This window comes from Hyposmocoma kahamanoa, unplaced genomic scaffold, assembly GCF_003589595.1.
Source record: "Hyposmocoma kahamanoa isolate Upper Pololo Valley unplaced genomic scaffold, ASM358959v1 202, whole genome shotgun sequence".
Classification (NCBI taxonomy): Eukaryota; Metazoa; Arthropoda; class Insecta; order Lepidoptera; family Cosmopterigidae; genus Hyposmocoma; species Hyposmocoma kahamanoa.
In genome coordinates this window covers 8,667,501-8,692,103 of record NW_020653726.1, presented here as the reverse complement: position 1 = coordinate 8,692,103, position 24,603 = coordinate 8,667,501, and the positions used below count along the sequence as shown (strand labels likewise).

At 35.4% G+C, this 24,603-nt stretch overlaps 1 protein-coding gene and 1 long non-coding RNA gene across 2 annotated transcripts in view; one reads left to right on the top strand and one right to left on the bottom strand.

Annotated features, from left to right (window-relative positions):
* The window catches only part of LOC113226979 (transmembrane and TPR repeat-containing protein CG4341), a 167,227-nt gene that overhangs the window by 81,654 nt on the left and 60,970 nt on the right, over window positions 1–24,603 (top strand). The window contains exon 4 of the mRNA XM_026459827.1: window positions 369–1,341. Within this exon, the coding sequence (XP_026315612.1) occupies window positions 369–1,341 (973 nt within the window). The remainder of the gene's footprint in view (window positions 1–368; window positions 1,342–24,603) is intronic.
* The window catches only part of LOC113226980, an 86,344-nt gene that overhangs the window by 22,498 nt on the left and 39,243 nt on the right, over window positions 1–24,603 (bottom strand). The gene's annotated exons all lie outside the window — the stretch shown is intronic.

Sequence of the window (24,603 nt, the reverse complement as noted above, 5' to 3'; positions counted from 1 at the left end):
ATACGGACACATAGTACATTGAAAAACATAGTATTATTCTTGAGTATAGCGGCAAATGCTACGACAAATATTAATGTAATATCGTTCAGTGGTGATCAATCAAATTTGGTTTAAGAAAGTTTTCGAGAATGCGATAATATCTATGACACTGCGAGGAATACGTAAAATATATAATGTATGTATAAGTCAGTAAATACATATAATAGCATCTGTACACCTGATCACCGCCGCGCCTAAAAAGGTGCATTTAGTGTGTTTACAAGTAGGGTTACTGTTGTTGATTTGTATGCATACTTTAAAATAGAGAAATGCAACAAAAGGTGCATGTAAGGTTCCACACGGGTAACAATGTTGTTTTTTTGTTTCAGCGTCGCTGGCGCAGCGTATCTGCGCTGAGTATGGGAGGCTTTGCCCTGCTATACTGGAGGCTGCGAATCGCTGGCTCGCCCTCGGTATTCGCTGCAGCGGATAACCCCGCCTCTCGCGATCCTTCCTTCCTCACTAGATTTTACACCTTTACCTACCTCCCCGTTTTCAATTTCTTTCTCCTTTTATACCCTTTTCATCTTAGTTTCGACTGGTCCATGGACTCAATACCTCGCATAACAACTCTCTTAGATCCACGAAATATACTAACAATAATATTTTATGCAATACTTTCAAAAGTAACATGGAGAGCAATTGTAAAAGAGTTCAAAAAACATCAAGAAAATTCAAGTAAAGAAAACAAGTACTATAAAAAACAGAACTGTAAAGCTAAACAAAAGTGGAATTACAACAACAAACAGTACTATCGTGGACCTGACTGCGTTGAGAGAAAAAGCTATCATGCACCGTACAAAGAGAATACATCATCTAAAAAGCTAATGTGCCCCTGCAACGGTTGCAAACATTCACTTACAGAGGAGCACACGAGCGCCTGCAGAGCCATTAACAACAACAACACAATGATGCATCATTCCACTTGTGTGTGCCCAAAACTGAAAGCTCACACTCCTCATAGATATTACGTTTACTGCAATTCGCAAATCGCGATGCTGATATCAGTGGCATTCATGGTTCTCCCGTTCGTACCCGCAAGTAATCTGCTGTTCTACGTTGGTTTCGTTGTGGCGGAGCGTGTGTTGTACATACCCAGTGTTGGACTATGTTTGCTTCTTGGTCTGGGAGCGGGGACTCTAACTCGCGGCTGGCGACGCAATGAAACGCGAAGTAGAGTATTTGTGTTTGCCCTCCTTATCGCGTTATCGGCAATGTGTGGTCACACGCTCACAAGGAATCAAGATTGGCGCGATGAAGAAACCCTTTTCAGGAGCGCCTTGCATATCAACCCACCTAAAGGTAAGATTTTTGTAATATTAATCTGTTATCATTAAAATACGTAACTTGTTATAGAGCACGTGGAGACGTGCCATTCTTAGACAACTGGGTCCCATTTATATTATACAAGATTTCACTCGACCAAGACCGAGCAAAAGTTTTCAATTTTGGTATACGCCCGCGGTATTAGGCGTCAGTCAACGTCGCGTCAAAATTGCGAACTCACGCCATAATATTCGGGTGTCGAAGTCGACGTTTCCACTCGTACCTCCCTCAAAAGTTTGTTCGAGTTGGCTCGTTACTGCTCTAAACTAAGACACAATTAATTTGTTTGAGAGACACCTACAAACTACGTGTCCGCAGCGTGTTAGTTGCTTAAAGTTGAGAAGAGGCTGTCACGGGTGCCGCCTATGGAGGGTTTACCGGGAGTCGTTATATATTCACTACCTACCTCTTCTCTCAGCTACTCTCTTGACCTTTTTAGGACGCCATTAAACATGCATGTGCTTCGTCCCGAGAGAGGTAGCTTCGGGTTTCTGTTCACATCACAAACTTTCACGCAAAGAGAAAAGTTTGTCGTGATGGTTTTCATTTTGCTTCACTTCATACACCGAATATATCGGACTAAATACCAAAATTATATTGTTTGTTTTCAGACATGTTCGTGAATATTATATGCATAGTAGCTATTTCTCATGTTTGTCAAAAGGTCGACAAAACTTTCGTAATCAGAATTCGCCTCATTTTTGGTATCACTTAATATTTGCAGTTCTTTCTATATATACAAAATTAAAACTTACACAAGAAAACTGTTGAAATAGAAAATTGTGTGTACAGTAAATATTCGAGATAAGACGGCAAACATGGGAGCCACAATATATAACTTATCAACAGGTCAACTTTATTCCAGTAAAGGGTAGAATATCGGAACAAAAGAAACTAAAAGTTATTCACTAACCGCAAATAAGATAACGAAATATGCTATTTTGGTAGAAAAACAATATTTCACCTAAATTATGACACTTTATCGAAGGGTCCCCGAAGTTAAACTATCCAACCTCCTATGATGGGTTTGTAAGGAAAAAATAAGAGGTGAAACCCTCTCTTTTTAAAAGTTCCTGTCTAACTTCTTGTATTTTTACGAGATACGAAATCACTTGTAAAATATTGAGGAGACGCGTGAAGGCAGCTGGAACGTAAGTTATTTTCTCATGAGGATTACCCACAATGACAGGCCAGTAAAAGGAAAGTAGTTTACTTGCCAAGTATGTTAAACTCGCTTTAAGTTTAACGTCCAAGTCAAAAACAAACGAGGCGTGCGCAATGTGTAGGTCGTGGGAATTGTGAGCGTCACTGTAGTAAATATTACTTTTTGCTACACAGAGAAAGATGAGGAAAAGAAATAATGAAATAAAATAGTCGAGTCAGTGGCTCAACTCAGAGGGCAAGTAAACTCTGCGGGCCCTTTTCACACTGACCGATTCACGTGATCGTAATAAATTACAAATACTAAGTAAAGATATAAGAGTTTTAAAAAGTTAGAGGTAGAAATAGGAGTATTAAGGTAGAAAGAAGCAAATACTACATTTATTGCGAATCTTTTATTGCAAATATTCCAGGTGGAAAAGTGCCCATCACACTTGCCGTATTTTCTCGCTGTATGGCAATGGACAACCACATTGTAAATTAGTGTTTGTCATCAATCTATTAATATGTCCCACTATTTAGCACGGGTTTCGTCTCAGGCGATGGTTTTAGGTCATAGTTCGCCACGCTGGCGCAATGCGGGTTGGGGACTTCCCACGTTTTCAGAAGCAGCAGTTTTCGACGAGCAGGTTTCATCATGATGTTTTCTTTGACTTCAAATTAAATTTCGCATATACATTCCGAGATGCGAGTCTGGATTCTAACCTACGGCCTCCGCTCGAGAGGCGGTAGGTAGGTAGTACCATTAGGCTACCACGGCTTTTTTAAATTTGTTTTTGTACTGTGCGTTAAACACGCGTATTCGTAATTTACATGTCAGTCTGTGTTTTTTGTGCTAGTTGTGCTGAGAAACACACTTGACTCGAATAGACCACTCGAAACTACATTAAATAGCAGCCAATCCCCGCCTTCGTTCGTAGAGTAAAAAAAAGAGATTCGACTTCCACGAGGAGCCAGTTGGCAACGTATACATTTTCCTACTATTGCCTAAAAATCTACAACACTATACCGCCGAAGTAAGCGTGAACTCGAATGATTCGAAAAACTCGCTCGTAACGTTTTGTAATGTTTTAGTTATTATTTTATAGCACCTTTTCTGCATTATTACCATTATTTTTTACAGAATTTGTTACTATATTTATTATATTTTACTTCTACTCTGGGGGCTATCTATCAAGAGCGTTAATTTCATTAATATCAACTGCTAACATGACTAAAGATTGATGTTGGGTACAGTCAAGCTAAATTGTGATAGAGCTCTCTCGTAAGTTAGGTCGAAGGCTCTGCTGTTCAAGTTACGAGTATAAATCACGAATCAACTATTCGTGATGTACTGCCTCCTACTAGACATTCTATAATACCGTGTGTATTGGCATCGACTTTGCACTTTGCCATACTTTTATTCCCATCGGTATTTCACAACGTTCCGCATCAAACGATTTTTTTTATTAAATTTCACTATTTTGTTCATATTGGCTGTATTCAATGGAGAGTTGCGTAAATTTCACAAAGGAAAATAAGATGAATATTTGAATATTCTATACAATGTAGAGAAATATATTCACTGAGATACGTATGAGTTTAATAATAAAACACATTGTATTTCTGGCGAGTGAGGTGAATAAATACAATAAAGCTGATAATAAAAATATGTTATAATAAATTCAAATCAAGCTTTAATTTACATATACATACAAATATGAATGATACAAAATCACGTCCTGTTTATTTAATATCAATCAATGGAATGATTAAAGTCGGCGTTTAGGGCTATTTATTACCTTAACCTACCGGGGGCGTATGAATAAGTGAGGGGGTCCGTGGCCTCCGGCTGCGACCTTTCTACCTACATACCTGATTCTTTTACACAATCTATGGATTCTAATGATTCATTCTGTAAATTAAAAAACCTTTAGTTTATCAGTTGACTGAATTTTTTTTGAACTATTGAGACTATATTAATGAAAATCGAATCGTGAAAACTTTTTCACTTTCTTTTCTTTTGTTATTTAATTGAGAAAATACATTAAATAATAAGCACAATTTATTTTTAAAGACAATTTAGTGAAGATGACAAGTGAATTTTGATACTTATATTAAAAACATAGTCTCAAAATTAAATTCGCCATTTATCAAACATTTATGTAATTATGTAACAAAAATACTTTCTTTATCATTCATATGGAATTCAGACATGTCACTACGTTTAAATAGGTTGACTTGGGACATTTTTTTCGTGGTTTTTGTATTAGACCCGTCGTCTATTTATTTGTAAGTCAATGGTTTTATCCATGAATTTTACAAGGAACGTTAAAAATCATTGACTTACAATTATATGGACGTCGGGTACGCGCTAAAAAGTGTCCGAACTTATAGGGCGTTAAAATCGTATACAGAGCGTCATTCACGCTTTAGTCTTCGTTTGTTCGACTGACAGCGAAGTAAGCAAAATTAGACAGTACTGCGATGACATTACAATTTAAATTCAACGTTTTAGCATTTTCATATTCCTTTATATGTAACTACGTTTAAATAGGTTGACTTGGGACATTTTTTTCGTGGATTTTGTATTAGACCCGTCGTCCATTTATTTGTAAGTCAATGTTAAAAATCATCTATTTAGTAAAGTCCTTGGCATTTCGAACGGTGAAAATTAGACCTAAATTTTCTTAATTACTAACTAGTGAAACTTTCAATTATTATAGAATGACAAAAATTTGGCTTTTAAACAAAGGTCTTCACAGAATTTTGTGGTATAGTATTACATATAAAGCTATTCAGAAATAAGCGCGTAATTGTTTTTGGAATATTTTATAAGCAAGTAGCTGCGTACGTGCTGTTCACACAAATTACCCAAGTTGACTGTCATGTAATTACCAAAAACAATCAAGCGGCCATTTAATAATTGTTGTGAACTAACCCAGGTGCCTGCATTCACAATGGGTAGTATCTGTGTATAAGTACTCTAAATGTATTTGAGGTTTGTCTTATAGATGTTGACGTAATGTTGTCGGAAGCTTTTTTTTTGTATCTTTTCAATATTTTTAAAAGAATGTCGTAATCGGAATTAGTAGTGTTTACTTGTAAAGGCAGACGAGTTTTGCCAAGTTGTATAGTTTTAACATTCATGATGTAGGAGATGAAGGCGAGCGGTCACAATTTTTTCTTTTCACATATTTCATTTATTTTATTTTCTTAAGGGAGCTAAGAGCTACTTTTACAACATGGATTTAAATATGATTAATTAGATGCCAATTACAAGCTTCCACGTACGAAAATAATTCTACCATAAATAACTAAATAACATAAATGAGAACACAACAATCGCTTTATCAGTCACTTGAAAAGACAATAATAACGCACACATTTAACATAGCCCCGCACTAGGGAAACCCTGTGTCGCGGGTGCCATGGACACACACAAATTACACCCAAACTCACGAGAGAAATAAATGTAGGCCATACAAATATTTCTCCCGATCCGGGAATCGAACCTGGGACCTCTGCGTGGCAGTCCGGCATGGTAACCGTTCGGCCACGGAGGCACTTAAAAAGGAAGAAAACACGGAGGCAGTTAAAAAAGAAGTTATTAGTCCTAATTGTTTCTATATTCATAACGCTGTTACCTACTGAAAAGATCTATGCGACAGTCGTCATTGAGTTGGTTAAATGATGATAATAATCTTGGTAGATAATTATTCATTCTAAAATTAGTACTACTAAGTGGAACATGAAGCAAATTATTCTTACGAAATTTCTTCGCTGGAACTTTGAGTATAATGGTACTTACATTACAACAAGCACTTTTTTTCACATGAAATGGAATATTCTTCATTTACTATATCTTGTGTTCTCAATTTCATTAACTGATCAAGACAATATCCTAACAACCTTTCGGACTCAACTAAAACTAACACATGGTGTCCAGAAAATACGAGACCGGTGTCATATGAAGTATCTTGGGTCTTTACAGAACTTCTCATTTTACCTTTAAGTAACATGACCTGGAGGCTAACTGGATCCAATTTGTCTGAGACGGGCCGAAACAAGCCAATCACAACTACACGGCCACTACTATTGGTTGATCTGTGACATCGTTCATTATAAATCTATGCACGTAAACGCCATTTAGAAAATACTGCTTATTTATAAAAATAGCTCTGTTGGTGTAATAAGACCACATCTGAAAAATTACAACTTTGTAGGAGAACGATCACCTGTCGCTTTATTATACCTATTTAGACCCTGTGGATAATAAAGATGCTACTGGACTGTATTCACGTTATAATTTTAGAGAAATGAAAAATTTGAATAAATAATTAGTAATGATGAACGCGTGCGTTTGGCGCTTGTATCGGTTCTTGTTTCTTTGATTGGTTACGGCCAGTGCGGCGCGAGAGGCAGTGTTGCCATGTCTGTGCTAGACAATAACAAAGATACGAAATATAGTAAGAGACCATTGGACAATTATTTTTCGATTGTTTTCGCGATTGTTCACGGCTGGTCATGGCTGAAATGGTGGTATGTTTCACAAAACAAATATACACGATTAGATCCGAAAAAATAGGTTCATTTTCTAAGATTACTTTTCGTTAATAAAAACGCAATTTTGTTACAGGTGAATAATATATGTTCATTATGTCCTCCACTTGCCATAGCACCCTTCATTCCTTGACTCCAAACACATAACCTGTTTCACATGTTACATATTTCAATTTGACTTGTCCTTTGTTCCTTTGACTGTTAAGCCTCGTCTCATTTGAATTTCGAAATTAGTGGCAGTAGAGCTCCTTGTGAAAGAGTTCCTCCAGGGAAGTACTGCCACCGTACCTATTTCTGCCGCCATGCAGTAGATAATGTGAGCATTACTGCCTTCTGGTTTTAAAAGGTACGGGGGTTGGTGAAATTACAGGCACAAGAGACTTGTCAACTTATGTCTCAGGATGACAGGCGCAGTGGCAGTGTCCCTCAGATCTTCACGATTTAAAGCTCTGAATGGCACTGCAACTGCTATGGACAGGCGTGTCGCTTAACACCAGGCACACACCTTAGTAGTCCTATCACTTGGCATCACAAAACAAAAGAAATATAACAGTAATTTACCAAAACACCTTATGTCAGAGTTCTTTCTATAGTGGCTGTAGCATAGGCGGTCGTATTACTCTTATCCAGTTTACTGGCATGCCGTGCAGATCTAATCGGTTAAGCCGTGACTTTATCGAGTACACCTTTCGTAGTTGATCTATAGAACTAGTAACTCATGAGATACGCACGAACTCTAACATTGTTCGTGTGTCGGTCTTATACAATGCGACTAAGTTCAAAAAACTTATCCTAAAGGATACAACAAATTTGTATATTTGTACCAAACCATTGATAGTAGTTAGTACCCGTCAGTGCGATAACAAGTAATGTACAAAATTATTGATACTGTAATATATTTCGAAATTCCATTTATGTGCCACACAAAAGAACACAAATTAGACAATTAAACTTCTTATTGTAGAGAGATGAAAAACCTTTCACTTTGCAACTGCCTCTGTGGCCGAACGGTTACCATGTCGACATGGTAACGCAGAGGTCCCAGGTTCGATTCCCGGGCCAGGAGAAATATTTGTATGGCCTACGTTTATTTCTCTCGTGAGTTTGGGTTTAAATTGTGGTTGTCTATTATTATTATTGTTAGTAGTAGTATTATTGTTACCGCTTAAAGTAGGTAGGTGAATTATAATCCCGGACACATAAATCGAGCCACCTTGCATTTTTATTCTTAGAGAGCAGAATACAAAAATATTGTTACCACTGAAGAAAACAGTTTTTCCCGGTTTTATAAATTCAAATTGTCAACAAGGACTCATGGATTTGAAGTAGTAGTAAGTTGTAGTTTTCGATCAATGAAACATTGTTTCAGCTTGGCAACTTAATACTGAAAATGCATGTCCGGCAGTGCATATATTTTAATATCATGAGCCAGATACTCTCACCAATCACCTGGTCTCAAATTAGAAATTTCCCTGTACATGTACTATGAAAAGCACATTACATATGACATTCGTAGAGAATTCACATCGGGGCTCTACCTGGAACACCCAAACAACAGCCAATTTAAAAAAGTTTATTTCCCAAATGGGTCCTACCAGGTACCCGGGACCCCTGCATTTACAGTGCAAACTGTTGGGCCACTGAGGTCGTCAGGCATATCACTAGTATATTCGAGTATGTATTTTCTATTACATTTTTATGGCTATCGAAAGTAAAAAATAACAAATTGTGCTCTTTTACAACATAACATGTATAAAAATTGAGTCCTGCCTTGATTTCTGGATTTAAAGAAGAAAATAAGAAATAAATAAAAAAATAAAAGAAAATAAAAACATATCAGTAAAACACAAAAGTTCTCATCATGCCGTAAATTCCACATTTGCTAATAATAAAGCTGCAGGGAGACAATGTAACCATCTTCTGGTTTTGTCTTCTACTTTATTTCCTACGATGGGTTGGGGGGAAATTGAAACTAAGAAAACAGTCTTTTGGTATTCCAAGCAAATCACTACCTAAAAACACAACGTCAGGCTTAATTATTAATTGAGTAATTAGTATGCGTCTGCATACAATACTCGTTCTGTAAAACCACAAAATACGTAATATTATTCCGAAGCACGACGTACCTTTTAATTTGTATGTCATTATATTATAATGATATGCCTGATAATAACAATAAATTTGAATATACATATAAATGAAAAATCTCAATAATTTATTGATTAACACATTAATTAAAAAATGCTGAATTAAATAATAAATTGTATATTACTTAGGTATTAGGTTTCAAAAATTTATTTAAAGAATTAAAAAAAATAGATAAAAAGCAATAAACAAAATAAAACGAGTACAATTATGTGCAGTCGTGGCGTAGACAAAACGATCTTATGATGTGGCTTAATGATAAAATAATGATCATAGAGTGTCTAGAATTATGCCTTTTTATTAAAAAAAAGTAAACCAATTTAAAAAAAATTTGTTGAATTACATCAATTTGCAAAGACTTTAATCTTTAAAGAAGAACATTCACTTTAACTACATGTTCCAAAACACAAAAAACAAAACACTGTCACTGATGCTGATAGTGTTTTGTTTTAGTGTTGAATTTTGTCCAGGAGTATCAATACCGTAGTACTTTGGATAGACGTGACAGTCTCTATACATTTTGGGAATGAGCTAGCCAGGCAGATAATATTGAGTGTTTATCATTGACTTTTTATTTGTAAGTCAATGGTGTTTACCAGTGATATTTATCCATAGTTGGGAATATTTAATTTTATTTTGCTTTGACCTAAGGCAAGGGGCCTTCCCCATTTATCCCCTAATTTGCTACACCTAAAGGTGGAGTATTTTCTTCAAATTTAAATAGGACCAATACTGAGGTACCGCCTTTCCAATAAAGAAAATAATCATCAAACTCGTTTCACAAATGTCGAGTAATCGCGTAACATACACAAAAAAATACAGTCGAAATGAGAAACTAATCCTGTTTTTTGAAGCCGGTTAACTAGTGAAGCAATGTACAGATTACACTCTAAGTTTAAATTCAATTCAAGACAACAACGATCCAAAGTTCAAGTTGTAAAATTACCAGTATCTACCCTCATAGTTTCTGACGTAGAAACTATAAAGTTAGATAATATTACAGACAGTAAAGACGACCTGGATACAAAGCTAATCTAAAGCCTAAATTCAGGTAAACTTCGCTAAGTTCCAACTATCTTACAATTTGTACGACTGCTAGTGTAATAGATTAAAGTATACTAACTCTTTGGCCGCTGATCTAATCAGTTGTGGCTCAGCCTCTATCGATTCCATCTCCGCCCTTGATAGCTTCTCAAGCTGGGAGATTAACGCTATTATCTAACCGCGAACTTCCGCACGGCTACTTAGTTGTCACTAACTCACCTATAGTATAGGGAATTCGGTAGTAATTCATGTTGAAGTATTTAGTAAATTAGTGATTTTTATATCCTTACTTTAACATTTCTAAGTTGTAGTATCACTCTTCACCATTCAAGCAAATGATATAAAATAAAATAAGTAATATAATTTTGAATGAAATTAGTTCAACATGTGAGAATTCTTTGTGTAATCCAACCCAGAACTTCAAGTACTTAAATATACTAAAATGCGTAATTTACCACAATCACGAATTACTTTCTTTCGAATCTTACTATTCCGAACACGGTTCGACTTTTTTCGTTAGTGTGGGATGAGAGTTTTGGCTTCAATTTCTAACACTGTAATATCTTATAGCCAAAAAAATATAGTTTGTCCAAAAATCTATTATATGGGTAATTATTATTACACAGTATTCTTTTGACAGAATTTTGTTTGGTTAATTTATGTTTATTCTACTGTTTGCTTTCCATAGTCTTGACTGCTAAATATTCATTCTGAAAATAATATTAGATAAAATTGTATCTTAAACAAATGACCAGGTGAATTTTAAATATTTTGTTCATTAACTCATAGTTACCTGACAGAGCAACAAAAGGAATGTGTTCTCCGAAATAACATAAAAAACTAAACCAAAAAGATTCGGGTAGTATGAATGCTTTGTGAAAAGCTTCCTTTATATTTTATTTTAGTCAAACACAAAAAATAAAATATTCAATTCGTCGAAACAAAATATTAGGGATATGAGTATCGGGAATCAATTTCTCAAAATAGTGAAACATTAAAATATAGTGTAACGAAAAATTTTGTAATGTACATTTAAGCAAATGAAACAAAATCTGTGTTCCGTTTTTGGTAGAAAAAAACTCTGTAAACCATGTATCAGCTTGGGACAATATGAAATTACTTTTAAACAACATTGCAGACAGTGTATTATAGAGGCAAAATGACAAAATGTAATACTAGTACCTATTAATACTTGCGAGTCACAGAGCTTTTAAGGGAAAAAGGGAATATATTAATTGTTGAGAAGTCTGTTTATGTAGTTGAACATTATTTCAAATATTATCTTTATATCTAATTCGTTAAAGTAATCTTCTATTGACAAGTTAAGTATGGTTACAATGTTCGGACGCCGACATATTTATAAGAAATAACATTCAATTCATTCGAAATTGGAGGTTTGTCAAAGAGCTGTTGAATGCAGCATTTTAGGTGTTAAAAAGACGGATCGTTGGAAATACCACGCTGCGTTCCAAAACTCGTATAGGTAAGGTTGGTGTAAAATCTGCCAGGCTAAATTATAGTAAAATAAGACAAGCAGTGCAATTCCCGTAGCGCGTCGGTGTCTACACTTTAGTCGGAGCCTAGGGTTGTCACATTATTATTTTAGTTGTATCTACAGGTTGTAAAAAGAATTTAGTGGTGGCGAAAAAGATGATCATTACAGTATTGTCGTACTGTATTAAAATGTAGTCGTACTGAATTTTTTTATGCCAGCATCACGGTTGGGTATCTCGATAATGGGAGTATGGTTATGAAACAGAAATAAAATGCTGAACAATTCTGAATTCGAGACATACACATCTAACACGCCTAACTAAACACGTCTGCACTATATAGTTTGATACCATATTTTAAACACCGAACGAACGTTTCAATTCTTGAATGGTGCATAAGACGACCCGCTCTATGCAACGCGAATGCACCTCGAGATTATGCAAATCTGTACATAACGCGCGGCAGGCGTGCACACATACAAGTCGCGCTGTTACGTGTATATGAAGTTATACATGGTTTATTAGACTGTTAAAATGGGACTAGGCTAAAATGGCACGGCAAGCGAAGGCGGAAAGGCCTTTGCCAGAAGTGGGACATTATTGCAGTCAATATATAGTTCAAATATATATATATATATATAATGTTATTGCGTAACCTTACGCCAGTATTAATTTTTTATAATACTAAGTGACGAAGACATAAGTTGACGAGGTCCATGTGCCTGTAATTTCACCAGCACCCTTACCCTTCCAAACCAAATAAATGTGTTATTTGTAGTACTTTCTTACTTTCGTAACAAAATTGCACAAAAAACTAATTTAAAAAGGGATACCAGATTTTGTGTTCTTAATATACGTAAATTTTCGGTTTGTTGATTTGTTACAAAGTTAATTATGTTCCTTCACTTCAGTTGGATCAGTTTTAGTAAGTAAAATGTAAAATATTATTTATTAGACAATTATAAATGCTGTAAATGTGGATGGAATTATCAGTAATGAAATATTCATTGAAGACATAAAATATTTTGCCAACATGAATAATTATTAATAATTCATGTTGGCAAATAAAAATATTTGGCAGGTGAAAATAACAATTAAAATTTATTGTTTAATTTCGCTGCGCCTATACATATTAATACAGGAGACTCCAAGCTGAACTTTGATTTTATTAAGAATTTCCTCAATTCGGATTAAAAACTTCACTTTTAGTGAAGAATTAACGAACCATTGGATTTCGTTCGAACGATTTTCGAAGTTATCTTAGAAAACTATGCTTCAAGAGACTTTAATAATAAACAAGTAATGTATAAAACAAAAAAAAAACGTGACGTATCTCAATATTGCGTACCATTTTATTTGGATTTATGTTAAATGAATTATTTTTCGAACGGCTTATTATAGTAGCAGTAGAGCGCGTTGTGAAATAGTTTGTCTATTTCTGTCGCCAAACTTTACTGCGTTCCGGTTTTGAAGGGTGCTGGTGACATTTCAGGTACAGGTGCTATTTAACTTATGTCTCAGGGTGATGAATATTGAAAAGTATCCAAAGTGTAAATTGTAGTTGCTGGTCAGATCAAAGACTTGTGAAGAGATTGTGTGTTCATGCCATAATTGGCTATTCTCGTAAGTTTCAATGCGGGGCGTGCTGAAAAATTACAATATGTGATGAAGTCAATAGAAACATCGTGTCTATTATGTGGTTTTAGTATTTATGGTTTTATGTACATATGTTTGCTTCTTGTATCTTTATAAATACTATTTACTCATTTAGATGTGTGTAAAGTGACTGAAATATACAGGTTGTTCTGTTGATGTAGCCACGTGACGCAACAGACACTGGTCCAATCGGTTCGAAGGATTTTTTCTTTGTAGTCATAATAAATAAATACTGAAGATAAAAACACCTTGATGTTCAATAACAATAAATACAATTATGTTGTTCAAGGGAGGTAACTAACGTAACTAGTTTTCATCAGAGTCAATTAAGCAAGATTATTGTAGCAACAATTTTAAAGATTGCAAATGCATTTAATCACATTGTGATTAATTCTATCAAAAATCTTGATTGATTCACTCGATTAAAATCTTTTTTTCACTGAATGAGATTATTATTCTATTCCATGGCAGTAGCCAAATATAGACGAAATCTTTGATAGCTAATTTAATTTCTAATTGTAATAAAAGCATAAACTGAAAAGTACACAGACGAGTAATAAATTGGTTTTCTGAAGAAAATTGTTTACGTATCGTTTTTTATAAATTAAATTTACCTTAAATATTTTTATTTTGTACATCAAGATTTTTTTTTACAACCAATTATGAATATTTAACATCTTAGTTCCAGTATATGAATTATTTACGAACACATCAACAAGCGATAGATTTAATTGATTTCACCTTACCTATTTCTGCCGCCGAGCATGCGAGCATTACTGAGTTCCGGTTCTGAAGAGAGCGTGCTGGTGAAATTACAAGCACATGGGACTTGTCAACATGCGTCTCACGGTGACGGGCGCAGTGACAGCGCTCCTCAGATCTTTGCAATTCAAAGCTCTGAGTGGCATTACAACTGTTTTGGACAGGCGTTTCGCTTTCCACCAGATGCACGACTTGTCCGTTTCGTCACTTGGTGTCATAATAATCTGAGTACAGAGTACTAAAAAAAGCGACCTTAAAAGTTCGTGGAATCACATCTATTTGCCAAATTTTATTGAAATCTGTTACCGGAAAGTGCGCGAAACTGGATTCATCCCACTAGTTTGCCACTCTTAGAGGTGGAATATTCTCGTCAATTTTAAATTGAGCCAATACTGAGATATCCTCTTTCCAACAAAAAAAAATCATCAAAATCGATCCAAAAATGCCGTAATTATCGCGTAACATAATAAAAGTCGAATTGAGAACCACCTCCTTTTTTCGAAGTCGGTTAAAAAGTTTCTCAAGTTAGTCGATGGAACGAAATGCTATTATTATATTTATTATACCTTAAGCTTGTTGCGTTTACGTTAAAACCAGATATTCATTTTCCAATATATAATGCAATTTCCATGAAATGCAAATCTGTATTCATGTCATTCACGTTAGGAACGTATGAATTCAAAAGTATTATTATTTTCTTTTCTATTGCTTCATAACGTACCGCAAATATAAATTTCTGTTACATAATTTCGTTTTATTACTGGGTTTTATTGCCTTTTAGGCTTTAATGCATAACAAATTTTATGGCAGTACCGTGTGACAGGTTCGGCAGCCGTAGCAGAATGGAGTGTTAATAAATAATGCGAATGCGAAACTCAGTATGTGTCGCATTTTAAGTAAAATAGGATTACGTGCACTCATTACGTCTATTGCATTAGCCCAGGGATCAAAATTTACAGGAAAAATACTTTTAGCAAAAGTTTACATGTAAAATAAAAGTAAATAAATAACGCACACACTCATAGTGCCGCACTACGGAAACCCTGTTTCGAGGCTGCCATGGACACACACATAGATAACCACAAATTACACCCAACCTCATGAGAGAAATAAATGTTGGCCTTAAAAATCTTTCTCCCGGCCGAGAATCGAATCCGGGGCCTCTGCGTGACAGTCCAACGTGGTAACCGTTCGGCGACATAAATATTAAATATTCCAAGTACCAATAATTAATTTGCCACAATTATAATTTTTATTTTTATTATCCAATATCGGACAATAAACATTTTAATGTTATTGCTCTTATGTTAGTTAAACTGCCTCCGTGGCCGAACAGTTACCATGCTGGTCAGTCACAGGTTCCCGGTTCGATTCCCGGGACTAGGAGAAATATGTTTATGACCTATATTTATTTATCTCATGAGCTTGGGTGTAATTTGTAGTTGACTATGTGTGTGTCTATGGCACCCGCGATACAGGGTTTCCTTAATGCGAGGGCTACTAAAAAGTCATTATATAATTTAAAATTTGGGCCTTAATCCTGTATAAAAATATATTTTATTTACCTTTTAAAATAGCCAAACATTTGCTGGAATCACGATCGAATCACTAGACTAAGTTTCATAATCCCAAGATCCTTTCTACAGAACGTCATTACTGTATTAGAATTGTACGTGAAAAAAAACACATTGTAATTTTATCCGAGAAGACGGTTTTAAACTTTCATCGTCGTGAGATCCAGTCATCAGCAAATGTAAGCGACATTAAGGGTTGTATTCATACTCAAATCAGGACTTGAGTATGATTTCAAGCACTGGAAATACGACCCTAATGGCAAAGACTTGAGTATGATTTCTAGTGCTTTAAATCATACTCAAATCCTGACTTGAGATTTGAGAAGAGTTCTGTAATACGACCCATAGTATCGCTCGACAAGTCGCCGGATATCGTGAGTGTTATGTGACGGTGTAGTGACAACCCTAGTGCATAAAAAAATAATGAAGACCAAGTGCGGGTAGTTAGAAAAACTCGCACGACTAGAAGATGTGGACACCCGCTTCTTTAATCCTTTCGAGACCATAGTCGTTGCCGTTTGTCCGAAACGTCGATATAAATAAAATATGTCTCTATATTCGCTTAAGTCCCAAATTTAAAATGAAATAATGTGTGAAAATCGTGGAAGTTTAAATCAGAGTAACATTTCGATCATTTAAAACTGCGATATGTCTGCGAACAATGCGAAATAATTGCGTTAAACCATGGTTAAACCCTATTATTTATCTAAACAGAACAGAGGAAATGTATACTTCAGCAACCAGTTAGGATATAATGGAGTCATTTATGTAGTATCATCAATATCACAATGTAAAATGTAATGTTAGGATAATACGATCATCATTAATATAAACAATGGTAATGAATTAAAAAATATTGTATTATTTATCATGACCCTGTTAGGTCACACACATGGGGTTCTTCTCTTTTTCCATTGATTCTGGGTTTTTGCCCGGTCCTTTTTAAAAGTTCTAGGACGTGGTTTTCCACACCGTGATTATCTTTACTTACAATATATGTAAATTATAAACAAATAATATTACAAGTTTATAATGCAAAGGAATTTTAACTTAAAAGAAATAAGTTTAGAGTCTATTTAACCTCTAAATGGGAAAAGTACTGAACGCCCAATGTACATTAAAATACATTAAATATTATAATTAAATTCTCCCGGCCCAAGCAAGTATACCCCTAGTTTTGTTCGAAAAAATGTATTTGTCTACTTACGCTATGGTCATATAGCTTTCATATATATGTATTACTCCGGCATGTGGAAACCGAATTGGATGATTTTTTTTTTGTTGGAAAGGGAGTACCTCAGTATTGGTTCCATTTAAATTTGAAGAAAATATTCCACTTCTAAGGGTAGCAAACTAGGGGATGAAGCCGGTTTCGCGTGCTTTCCGGTAACCGATTTCAAGAAAACGTGGTAAATAGATGTAGTTCCACGAACTTTTGAGGTTGATTTTTTTTTCATAAAAAGTTACAATTATTTAATTATAAATATACCAGCGTTTAATATTGCATTTAATATTGTCAAAAAGCTGTTTTTAAAAAGAAGCGTGAAATAAATACTTAGTTGTTATATTCATAACCAGAACACAAATGTGTAGGTTGGAGACTAATGTGTTTCGCTCTACACGGTCGTTAAAACAACAACACAGACCTCTAACAACGTCGCTTATTGCAGCTCATCTACTGCAGATTGCTATGCTCCACAAACCACTACAAAACAAAGAAATTGTAAACAAAATAAGCCCTTAGGCGCAACTCACACTGGCGCAGAGTCGAAGCGTCGCGACGCGTCATGTTTTTCGTAGCATATTCATCTCTATTTTCCCATTACTAAGATACAAATTTGTGTTTTGCAAACCAGGCGGTGTTGTTGAAAAACAGGACGCGACGCGACGCTTCCATTCTGCGCCAGTGTGAGTTGAGCCTATATGTTGATTTTTTTTATAAAAAACGCCGTGGTAGCCTAATAGTTTGAACTACCGCCTCTCGGTTTTCGGAATTTACATATGAAATTTAATTTGAAATTTTCCACGAGCTTTTCGGTTAGGGAAAGATCGTGATGAAAGTTGCACATCGAAGAAGGTTCATAAACCCTTGCCTGAAAAGAGACCCGTGCCCAATCGTGACATGTATTAAAGGGTTGATTTTCGTTGTTGTTGAATTTTGCGCTTCTTAAAAATGTTTTACAGATAATTGTTGTGTGAATTGTTTTACCTATTTATCTACGAATGTTACGCGAGTAATATCTGCCAGGTATCGTTTATCAATAAACTTTACATGAAGTAATGATTGCTTGCGTACATAAAAAGGCTTTCAGGCCGATATTATAATCAGTGACTAAACGTGGAGTAATGTCTGCTTTTATATATTTTCCGTTATATTTTTCTTAATGGATCTCGTGAAAAGGGATAAGATTTTTATTCTCCGTTTGATATGACGTGTTAAGACAAAGTATACTGGTCTGTATAAGCACGCTAATAGGGAAGCTTAGGATAAACACGCGCGATAGTGTGTAAATGAGATTTAAGGCTTCATGGGCAGTGCTTATTCTGAATGAATACTAACTCGATCTTCATTTATCTTTCCTTTTGTTTTGCCGATGGGCCGCGTGATAAACTGAATAGAGGGAATGAGTGAAAGGTTTAGCGACAAGTTGAGCCTTTTTCACGTTTGAAAGGTCTATAGTACACAAAGTGTATTAAAAATAGTGTACAGAATAGGCTTTTGCAAATTGTACATCAATAAAACTGGCTAATCGTTTTTTTATATAAAATTTTTGTATACTGTAATTAATATAACGATTCATGTGTTGCTTAGTCTGCTGGATAATGCAGACGCTGTGCATGGATCAATGAATAGCGAATGAGGACCCAATTAAGATAGCGATGATGGGTTGTCATCTCTAATTGGTTAATAATTATGGCTTGGGTTGTCGTTATGTAATTAGTTAATTATTAATATGAATTTGGCGGAGCTAGTGCGTGGCACTCGGTGGTCGGGAACTGTACAAGGAAATCTGTAAAATTACTGACAGTGTCAGGCCGTCTTTACACAGAGCCAAAAGCTAAAGATATATTGTATAACTTTAAAATGAACCTTAAATTTTCGCCTTTTAATTACAAAAATATGAAACCGCATGATACGTAACAAGTTGTCAGTACTCGAGGGAATCCGAAATGAGTCTTATATTTCAAAAAAAAAGAAGAAACGTTAACCCGGCGACTTTGTTGCTTCTATTTGCAAATGCCTTTTGTTACCGGCCTCAAGGGCCTCAGGGATTTGATCCCTTATTCCAGTTGTCTGGACACCGATTCGATTGTTAAGGTCATTCCTTGTATTTGTTAACATACTTATAAAATGAAATGTTTATTTAAACACTTATAATAACGATATATCTTTACGGAGTGTCGTAATTTACTGCTTTTGATTTAACGCATGACGGAACATTCACAACGGAGCGTGAAGCTGCTGGTAAAGACAATATATTCATTCGTAGGCTTAAGACAATGATACTTGAATGTATGTGCCTATGTTTCAATGAAAGTATTTCTTAAGTAAATATAAACCACAAACAATAGAGAGTAGAAAATAATAATATTAGAAATAATATTGAAATAATTGTGATCATTTGAAACAAAGTAAATAGGGCATGTCAAAAGGATCAATGACTCGGCATCTAAGGACTGTGCGGATACATTGCCCTCGCTGTTATTTCGATAGCGAAATAACAGTGAGTCTTCTTTCATGACGGGCTCTATAGCCCGAAGAAAGAAAGAAGACTCGCTAAAGGATCCATTACAATAGAATTACGTACAATTTTCTATTTCTCTCCCTGCTCACACTGTGCTCGACGGCTTACACATAAAATATTAGTAACGTAAGTCACAACTAAACATCTTTTTTTAATGTTTTTTAATTTAAAGGACATGCTATATTTTAAACCACTGGGCATTCTTAAATTTTAATAATTCCAATCGATAGAGCGGGAACTTCCGAATCCAATGATACATGTAACTCATTTTCGACAAAATGTCCCTTACGTTAATTGATACTTCTGATATCGTTATATCCAGTACAAAAATCTGTTTTCCAATTTTCCGATGGACGAGCAGGTATATCGTATAAGAGTTTTACACGAATATTTTATAGGCATATTAGCGCTTATGATGTTCCGTTGCCGATCGCGCCCGCTCGAGTAATCGACTACTCGCATCCAATAACCCGACCCGCTCTTAACTAAGTGTTAGGAAGGCCATACATTTTAGTTTAAGCGGTACTTAGCGTAACCCAACCCGATAATATTATTTAACCCAGGATGAATGTGCTCGTTGTTCCACCACGTCCGTTTCTATGACTATATTCTATCTTTAAGAATATAACGCTCATAATATTACGCATTTTAATGATATAAAAGGGCTATTCCTATTATTGTTTTTGAACTTCATTAAGTTATGGCAAAATAATATGAACCTTACAGAAGACGTCGGTATCGTTAGGAAAAAGGTAAGTCGTTTAAAATAGGTGTTTTTTAAGCTGAATCTAACATAATTCATTGCATTAAAATTCGATCTCCTGAAGTCGCTCCTTGATTTTATGGCCAGTGTTCAATTAAGTGGAAAAGAAAATGAAATCACCGCCATCTTAAAGTCATAAAGTATTCAAGTTTACCCAGTGAAGCGTTTACAAGGCGAATGGCCCCTTTGCACTAGGATGATCTCTTTTAATTTCCGATCGGTGTGCCTTTCGCCGTGCGCTGCCACTTAACACATGATCCAATAATGTAAGAAGGGTTAACCTAGTTTGCTATTCCGTGTGAGATTGCAATTTTTTAAACGTAGTTGGGTTGTAATGGCAAATAGTTCTATGAACATCGTGATTTATTCATACATCGAAGACATACCGAGATGGGAAAAGTGGAAGAAGGAATTATGACTTCGCAAATAAAACTATTGATTCAATTCAATTTATGTTAGATAATTTTTTTATAAAAAAACCGATCTCAAAAGTTTGTGGAATTTTTAAAATTACATCTATTAGTCAAGTTTTATTGAAATCGGTTACAGAAAAGTGCGCGAAACCGGATTCATCCCCTAGTCTGCCACCCTTGGAAGTGGAATATTTTCTTCAAATTTAAATGGGACTAATACTGAAGGACCCTCTTTTCAACAAAAAAAAAATCATCAATGCCGAAGTTATCACGTAATATACAAAAAAAAAATACAGTCGGATTGAGACTCCTCCTTTTTTTTGAAAAATTGTACCCAACCCAATACAAAGATCTGCAACAAGTACATGTAGAGTTTCGTAAGAGCTTTAATCCCGGTATGGTAACTGATGCTGGTTCGAAACCAGTCAGTCAATAAAATAAATATTGCAATACATAGGGCGCACTATAAGTTTCCGGAACTGGCCACTTACATAAACAATATTTAAAAAGTAATTACAACATTTGAAAATGGAATTCTTTGGCTGTAGAATACAGTTTGTTCATCGGACTATCACTTGTTTTCACATTGCGGCGTTATTTTAGAAATTGGTTGTCTACATCCCCACTGATTTAGCTCGTGAAAATTTTCGTAGTATGATTTTCTACGACTTTAAGTGTAATTTAACAGCTCAGCGGAGCATCCCTCGGCTTCAGACTGCTTTTGGCGATGAAGCACCATGCAAGCTGTGCTCTCGGTGGGTCCCACACACTTTGACTGAGGCTCAAAAAACGGATCGCGTCACTTGGTGCAATGACATGCTTACCGGATTCAACGAAGGGGCGTCAAATTTGGTGTGGGACATAGCAACAGGTGACGAAACATGGATTTATAGTTACGATCCCAAAACAAAGCAGCAATCGATCGTATGGGTCTTTCGAGATGAGCCCAAAGCAACCCAAGTGGTGCGCATGCAAAGTGCCTCTAAGCGTATGACTACTTCTTTTTTTAATAAAACTGGACTCGTGGCTACTGTTGCTTTGGAGATTCGTTGTACCGTGAATAGTGATTGGTACACGATCATTTGTTTGCCGGAAATTATTGACAAACTCCATAAAAATAACCGTAAACGCCGTATCATCTTGTACCACGACAATGTAATTTCACACACGGTCAGATAGACAAATGAATTTTTGAAGGTGAACAACGTTGACCTTATGAGCCATCCCGCGTACAGTCCCGATCTGGCACCTTGTGAGTTTTATTTATTTCCAAAAATTAAGAACCAGTTACGCGGTCAACGATTTTCATCATCTGAAGAGGCTGTCGAAGAGTATGAAACAATATGTTTCAGAGATTGTCACGGAGGAGTGGCATAAATGTTTTCAAAATTGGTTCATTCGTATGAAAAAGTGCATTAACGCTAACGGAAAATATTTTGAGAAACAGTAAATTCATTTCTGACCATTTATAGTATTTTTTTGTTATTCATTCCGGAAACTTATAATGCGCCCCACGTATACCACAAGTTTAAATTCACCCGGTACACGATATTTTTATTGTCAAAACAAACGAACGTTGGAAATTCTTATTTCACGGGCGAACCTTATTTTTCGCAACTATTCAATATTGCTAAAAATATTATAGATTCTGTCAATTTCGAAAGCTTATAGCTCAAAAGTTACAAGCATTGCTTCTAAACAAATGAACTTTTAGAAAAGAAATACCCAATAGTCTGTTGAAAGTCATTTACACTTTTTTCTCCGCTCAATGTTTTATAAGAATATTGTGCTTACGTGGGCGAACATCAATAGCCCAAAAATTTGTAATCATATTACGTATTATGAAAGTCAAAACAGAAAAGAAAGACAATTCAATAGAAAATATATAACAAAATCAACATTTTGACAGCCCTCATCATTCAAATGTCAATATCTAAAATGTATTAAAATTTTACAGCGTAGATTGAGGTTTCTCTAGAATTCTCATCAAGATTTCGTACTTTGCTTTGGCAATGCTTACTATAGTTTCTTTAATAAGTAGTACTTCCCTAAGGTATTTTTGTTTCGACTCGCTTCTGAGAAAGAGAAATATAGGGAATTGTCCGTATTCGTTTCGTGGTTCTTTCGCAAATAATTTATTTTAATAAAAACAACTTTTGAATAATGAAGAGCTGTTTCCAGTCTTTGAAATCTTTATATTTCAGTCAATGAATTGTATACAGCTAAAACTATAAAGGTGTGAACTGCATATTAAGCGTTATGTGCTGAATCATCCTCAATTTGGTACAAAATATTGAACGGAGATTTATTTAGGACAACCGACAGTCATACATTATTTCAGATGACGCAATACAAATAGACTTGTCCTAAAGTGATGCTTCAATTAAAGGCCACAGGATTTGCATGCAGCTATTTAAGAAATGTAACAGTGCAAAAATCCCTTTGTACTGACTTGGACAACGTTTTCTTATGGTTTCAGGTCTTATAAAGGAAATACAATATTTAAAAACATAGATAAATTATAAACAAAAAGTCGACGTCTATAAAACACAGCACAGCTTCTTTGTCAACAGCGTGCTACTTTTCTTGCGGTTTTATTGTGGCGTTCTTATATGTAGCACAAACTGATTTAATGGTCGTTGGAAAGAAAGGTTTATTCTATGAATAATATTTTGTAAAGAGTTAATAATGAGATTACTCGTATTAGACTCTTCTTCAAGTAAAAACAATGCATTATTTTCTGGCTTTGAGTTAGCTGGACAGTAAGGAGATGCAGCTTTGGGAAATCATTCGAGACATCGAAATTCGTTTGCCGACCTCGGTGACCCAAAGGTTAGCACTGTGGGCGCTGCATGCTGGTTCGATTCTCGATAGAACCCATTTGAGAAACGAACTTTTCTAAATTGGTTCTGGTTAGAGTGTTCAGTCTCTCACTTTTGTACTCATAGTACAGGGAACACACTAGTTTGAGACCAGGCAATTGGTATGGTTGTCTGGCACATTATTATTATCGTTAAATGTGCTCTTCAACTCTTTCACCAATCACTTTGATCCTCCTTTGATTGAGCGCTACATCCCTTATTGTATACCTGCACTCGCCTTACATAAAAATAAAATAACAAAAAATATAAATAAAATCTCTCTTTATTGCATCAAAAAAAAACAAAACAAAAAAAACTAAATTATAAAAACCTTAAAAAAGCAACTGCACCTAAGATATTAAGTAAATATTTTGGGAACATTTAATTATAATTATTATATTAACACTTTTGCCTTCTCAGCTGGTGCTGCTCCTGTTCGGGACAGTCGCAGCGCTGGTTTTCAGTCATCCCCTTCTCCCTATATAGATGGAATGCGGACAGGAGTCCACGAGAGCGTGTGGCCTTTGTGTGGGTGTGCCTGCACGCGCGCTCGAGGGAGTGCGTGATATGGGTGTGTGTAGGTGTGTGTGGGTGTGTGTTTGTGGGCGTGCGTGTGTGTTTGTGCATGTGTGCGCGCTTGCGCGGTGTATATTGTATATTTTAGATTAGACTACCTCTAATTGAAAAAATCCTTCAATGGCAAGAATTTCCAGCTAGCGTTTTTCAAATTTTCTGCACCAAGCTGCTTCTGCTTGATTATAAAGAAATAAACAACTAATTATGCTTAATATAGAAAAAAGGTGAGTCGATTTCATTGAATTGCCGTTAAAAACATTTTTTTGCAGTGGCCAGTATTGCTATAATGGCCGAGTTTCTTCGCAAGTATCGTCTTTTGTGTTCTAACATCAACGTATTCTTGTCCTGAGTTACGTAGTCTTTTATTTGGCCTTTGTTTTCTCTCCTCTTTGTTTTTTTTTGGATTGAACCGCCTAATGGATTTACGTTGTTCAAATCTCCTTATTGCATTTTTGTGCAAAGTAAGTACAATTATTTTCAACGTGTTGTTATCAGCATAATA